General features: G+C 39.1%; 1 protein-coding gene across 1 annotated transcript; it reads right to left on the bottom strand.

Moving 5' to 3' along the window:
- Positions 1-522: 522 nt before the first annotated feature.
- On the bottom strand, positions 523-2,167 carry LOC125498502 (uncharacterized). The gene is made up of 5 exons (XM_048646723.1): positions 1,798-2,167; positions 1,647-1,702; positions 1,320-1,463; positions 988-1,202; positions 523-856 (listed from the first exon to the last, which is right to left on the bottom strand). The coding sequence occupies exons 1-5, from the start codon at positions 2,165-2,167 to the stop codon at positions 523-525; spliced, it is 1,119 nt and encodes a 372-aa protein (XP_048502680.1).
- Between the last annotated feature and the right edge of the window lie 3,833 nt (positions 2,168-6,000).

Below are 6,000 nucleotides of genomic sequence, written 5' to 3'. Positions count from 1 at the left end.
TTTTTCAAGTTTAGGCTTCTTGACAGGTCCGTTTTTGGCAGCAACTTGTGAGCATTTTTTCTCTTGTTGCTTCTCTTTACTTGGGTGCTTCTTCCAATTCTGTTGTCCAGCTTGTAGTTGATTTGATCTTTGGCTGCTTTGTGTCCAAGGTGGGAGGGAGTTGGTGTTTGGTTGAACTCGGCTACTTGGGCCACATTGATGTTCCATGCCCATGGGGTTACTAATACATTCAGCTTCATAAACCTAACACAATACATAAACATATCAAACACACTCATGTTCAGAAAATAATAATATAAACAAAATCTATGGTAAGTACATTACCTTCCTTGTTACTTTGGCCTCCTTTCTACCCCTTTGAGCAACTATCCAAGGATCCATTTTAAATGGTCTATCTCCCTTCAATTTCTCCTTTGGAGGAGCTGGAGGGTTGTTGCACTTGGTCCTGTAGTGGCCCAACTGACCACAATTACCACACTGGTTCTGTCTCTTAGGCCTCTTAATATAAGTGTTTTGCTTGTCTTATATTTCATCTGCTTCTTTTTTTCTTTTCTTAGGAGAAGGTCTGCCTGGCATTTTCCTGACTGGTGGAGGTAATGGATGAGGGAATTCAGTGGCTTCCCATTGCTTCATTTCAGGCATAGGTTTTATATATGGACCATATGCTTGCATATACTTCTCTTTGCTATGAAAGGGGTCTACATAGTCCTCTGGTTTTCCCCTAATTCTGAGTGTGCAAGCATATGCATGTATGCAAGGAATCCCTGTCATATCCCACTTGTTACATGAACAAGACCTATCTCTTAAGTTAACTACAAATGTATCATGCTCGTAATCAACTTCCCACTCCCCCACTCTGGAAGGCACCATCACACACTGCTTAGCTTCTTCTTTCACCTAACTGAAAACCTGTTCAACAAAAGGCATAAACCTCCAATATACCTTTGAACCCCATCCCATTTCTTTGTATTTCTCTTCATCACATACCTTCTTATCCATTCAAGGAATGTGATGATTGGTTTGTCCCTTGCTTCCTTGATTGCTGAGTTGAAAGTCTCACAAAGGTTGTTAAGCGACAAATTGGATTTTAACCTAATAAGGAAGGCATATCTAGCCCAATATTTGGGAGGAATTTCAACTAAGTAGTTATAGGCATCTTGGGAGAGGAACTTGATAGCCTCCATTTCAGCTATGAAAGTAAACTAATAACAACCAACAACCAACAACCAACAACATTCAACCAACCAATAACCTAATCAATACAATTATAAAGAATAAATATACTATATATGAACTACACTTAACACATAAAGACTAACCCTTGAACTTGTCCTAGCTGCTCTCCAAAATGACTCTTTGAATGTTGTACCAGAAAATTGAAGCTTGAAGTTTGCCCAAATGTGTCTTACACAAAATCTGACCTCAGTATTTGGGCAAACTGTTTCAACAGCATCAATTAATCCCTTGCAACAATAAGTTAGAAACAGGTCAACAAAATATATAAAGTAACAACATTAGGCTAAACAAGGAAGTTTAATTGCTCACTTTTGTCTGTCAGACATAACAATCAAGCCCTCTCCATTGTGGAATCCTATGTCATTGATCAAAAGCTCCAAGAACCATCTTCAACTTTGCTTATCTTCAACCTCAACAACAGCCCATGCCACTGGAAATATATTGTTGTTACCATCCTTAGCCATTGCTGCCAATATCATGCCAGGGTATGCTCCCTTGAGATGACATCCATCAATACCAATGAGAGGTATGCTTCCCTCTGTAAATCCTAAGCTAGCTTACAAGCTTCCATGCACACATACATTCTCTGAAATGTTGGAGGTGGATTTTGTGCTCGAGTCACTAATACAAGGGCTGATGATCCAAGGTTATATTTCAGGATTGCACAAGCATAATCATACACCCTCTTGTACTGATCAGATGCATCACCATATATGCTTAGCTTAGCCCTAGCCCTTGCAAACCAAGCTCTATGGTACCCAATTGTGATCTCTGTGTCATTGAACACCTTATGTATGAATTTTTTTAGCCTCTCACCTTGGTCATCTCTGAAGTTATTTATATACTTCTTTGCCAACCACTGAGATGACACCTTACTATTTGCATCAACATGAACACAAGTATGCTCAAGGTTAAGACTTTTTATTTGCATTGTGATCTCTCTTGCAAACTCATTGCATACACCTTACACTTATCTTCATCATCACACATACACACTTCACAATCTTCCCATGCAACTTGACCTATGGGCAGCTACACTTATACTTGCAATGAGCTGTCAGTCTCTTAGAAGAATTGTGAAGTAAATAGTAGTCATAAATGTTGTCAATAGCATGAAACCTAAGTGCTTTTCTAAGTACATAAACATCCCTGCACTTTAGCCACTTTGTCAAGTTGATTCTCTTCTTGAAATCAACTTCTGTGTTGAATGTAGGGTATGGATCCACTTCCTCATCAGACCCTTGTAAACTCCTCAGCTCATCAAAATCATACTCATGCTCCTCAATTAAGTTTATGTCACACTCTTCCTCAACAGCCTTCTCCTTGGACTTTTGTGTTTCCAAATATGCTTGACTTCTTGTCTTAACACCACCTACTGCTGCAACTTTCTTAGTGATATTACCACCTAAAGCTGCCGTGAACACCTCCCCAACATCCTCAACCTCTTTTTCAGGTTCAAACTAGACATCTAAATCTGAAAACTCACTATCACTAGAGCCTTCCCCTTCCTCATCTGATAGAGTTCTCTTTTTGGGTTTAGGTATAACCACTTTTTTCTTTTTTGGACCTGGCTTTTTCTCAGTTTTTTCTAAGTCCAATCTACCCTCACTTGCAACTGTCTTGACTATAGGTGTGCTTCTTTTTAGAGGGGAGGATGAACTTGAAGCTGTAAGTTTTGGGGGAGTCAATGCTAAGGCAACAGTAGATGATGAGGATTAGTTGAATGTTTAGGTTTTGGAGAAGATGCTGAGATGATGGTAAAAGAACCAGTTACAAAGGAAGGGACTCTTGGCGGTGATATTGGTTTAGTGACCTTAGAATAAAATTGGGCTTTGATTATAGGCAAAACCCCCTCATCACTTTTACTAGGGTTACTTGATTTAAGCCTAGTTGCTCTTCTTATAGGGCTTGAACCAACCTCAGTCTTTGGCTCCTTCAACTTTGTTTTGACTGAATATGTGACTTAAAAGGGTGTTTTTGGTTGATTAGTTGGTATAGTTATACTTAGGCTCCTTGTTGGAGGTACTAAGCTTGGTACTTAAACCTGCCTTCTAGTTGGAGCCCAACTCACATATTTGCTCCTTGATTCTGGCCTGTTAACACAATAGGCTCCTCCAAAACACAGCAGTAACCCTATTCCATCTATCTGTACTATCAACCAGCAAATTAATTTCCCTCTCCCCTTCAATCTTCACTCTCACATCACTCAATGTTTTTCCCTTCCGCATAAACCATACATTGAACTTGGCCAAATGTTGCCCTGCATATTGCATTTGCTTCACTACAACTTTTCTTAAACTGCTAATGGTGTTGAAGTCCAACATTGAAGTTTCATTCCCTGAATAGGACACCTCTTGCCCCATTAAATTCCACAGGCGCATACTGATGAGTTTCCCCATTAATTTCTAAAAATTTTCCCCCAAACCAGATATTCATATCAACATACAGTGGTGGTACCCTAAAAATTAAAAGATTCACTCAATTTCAGCATCCCCAAATTCAGTATAATATAAAAACTAAAAAAACACATTTACACAGTTCACATTGCAATGACAAACCCTAGAATTATTTTAATATAAACATGGCCCATTAAACATTGCATTAGCAAGTAAAAACTAAACTAATTCAATATATTTCTGGGTTAATCATTCAACTAGGGTTACTCAAATTTCAATGCAAATAAACAATTACCACAACTTTTTACATATACAGTATGAGTGAGAGAACAGTGAGATACCTTTCTACACCTCCAATTGATGCTTTATTTGCAATTTGCCCCTTCTTTCTTCCCATTTATTCTGCTCTTTGGACCACAAAAGTACTTCTAAAAAAGGACGATGCTGACAGAAGCAGAAACGACAATGGGAAGCCTTTTTCAGGAAGATGGTAATTGATGATGAAAGAATTACAGTAAGGTGGGTGAGAATTGAAGATGATGAGTGAGAAGTGGAACACTTACAGTTAGAGGATGAATGTGAAAAGCCAAAAAAAGGTAATCAAAGGTAAGTTTAATGGGCCCCATGTGAGGAAAGTAGAAATGCAGTAAAATTGGTTGGGAAATTAGAAAAGTTGGGCCCCATGTGACGAAAATTTAAAAAATTAACGTCTTTGGTAGTGTTACGTTGACGGAATTGTTAACTTAGGCAGTTGTATAAGAAAAAATTTATATTAGGTAGTTGTTTATGAAAAGTGATATATATATTAGGTAGTTGTAGACAATTTTGGCTAAAGAAATCCAGCAATTCATATACTTTTTCACATAAAGCAGGTGTAGTTGGGCAGTAACCGACCCAAGAATGAGATCCACATAATGCAATAAAAAAGTTTCAAACATTTACTAACTAATGAAAGAAAAAAAACAAAGCTGAAAATCAAGCAACATTTAATATGCAGTGAAAAAAGTGTTAATAAAAAGCAAGACATACATTGCCGGAGAATTCGATGGCGGGAGAAGTGTTGCGAAAGCAACGGTGAGGTGTTGACTAAACGGTGAGCGTCACTCGACGGTGCAGCAGGAGATTGCCGAAGAAGTCGACGGACTGTCGAATCGAAGATAATGAGAGAGAGTGTGAGAGTGCACCAAGACGAAGAGGCATAGTTCAGCGACGCGGTTGAGAGAAGATTTGCTAACGAGAAGAGATTATCGGAGAAGTCGACGGCGACAAGATATTTGCCGCAAAAGTCGACGACAATAATAGGGGACAAATTCGTAGGAGAGATAGAGAGTGTGCGTGAGAGTGGGAGTTGGAATAATGGATTGAATAGTTAGGGGTCGTGAAAAATAGAAGGATTGGGCCTAGGATTTGCATCGGATGAGCTTAGTCAATCCGATGCAAATTATAGAAACGAGCCATTTGTATCACATGTCACGACTCACGACCATTCGATACAAATCACATGCTTGGGTCAGATGGGCAGAGTGTCCGACACAGATGGTGGGATACAACAATTTGCGTCGAACATTAGAAACCATCGACGCACATCCTTTGTTCATTTATTATCTTTAGCTTTTGTGATTTGCGTGAAACATTGAATAGATCCAACACGCATGACTCTATTACAGTACCCATTTGCTTGAGTTTTGTGAGTCGAATATGCGGCTAACGCACTTAAAGCATAATTTGCAACGGTTTCCCTTGTGTCCGACACAAATGATGCGCCCCTAGACGTCTGCATCGTTTTCTCAGTTGTGCAACGTAATTTAGCAAACACAAATCAACGATGTTCTACTAGTGCCTATACTGACATAAAAATTGAAGAGTAAGAAACATAAATCAATAGCCACCATTATCTATGGACGATACTCTTCGAAAACTATTCTTTTACTAGTGAAGAGACCAGTAGTCCCAAAACCTACTAAGGATGATAAACTATTGGGCCTTCTGTTTCCTCATAAATGCAGGGTAAAACTTCCCCCTTATGGCAATAACAAAAGAATTCCAATTAAAACCTTTCACAACACTTAGTCTGGCCCCATTTTATCTCCACCACAAATCAGCCTCATCTTTTAGGTACAAAAAAGCTTAACCTACTGTCATACCCTCAAGATAGTTCACAGCCCCAAAGATCTTTTCAAATTCCCTATTCTAATTCTCTAAGAAGGTAGGATCAGCTTGCCCCTTAAAGAATAATGGTTTAACCTTGGCTAGCCTCTCAAACATGTCCCCAGGAGAATCGGGACGCTAAGCTCTTTTCTGAGTCAGTTTCTCTGCCAAGAGGCGAATAGCAGTAGCTAAGTCGTTATTGTTGCTAGCCATTCTATTA

Source organism: Beta vulgaris, chromosome 6 (assembly GCF_026745355.1).
Source record: "Beta vulgaris subsp. vulgaris cultivar EL10 chromosome 6, EL10.2, whole genome shotgun sequence".
Taxonomy (NCBI): Eukaryota; Viridiplantae; Streptophyta; class Magnoliopsida; order Caryophyllales; family Amaranthaceae; genus Beta; species Beta vulgaris.
Note: the sequence above shows the minus strand (reverse complement) of the source record. Positions and strands in the feature narration are given on the sequence as shown.

Excerpts from the sequence above, each read along its gene's own strand:
- LOC125498502 (XM_048646723.1), bottom strand. The coding sequence starts at position 2,167 with ATGCAAATAAAAAGTCTTAACCTTGAGCATACTTGTGTTCATGTTGAT. Across the intron at positions 1,203-1,319 it reads CAGCTAGGACAAGTTCAAGG|TTTACTTTCATAGCTGAAAT; the intron begins GTTAGTCTTTAT and ends GGTTGTTATTAG. Across the intron at positions 857-987 it reads TTCCTTGAATGGATAAGAAG|AGTGGGGGAGTGGGAAGTTG; the intron begins GTATGTGATGAA and ends GGTGCCTTCCAG.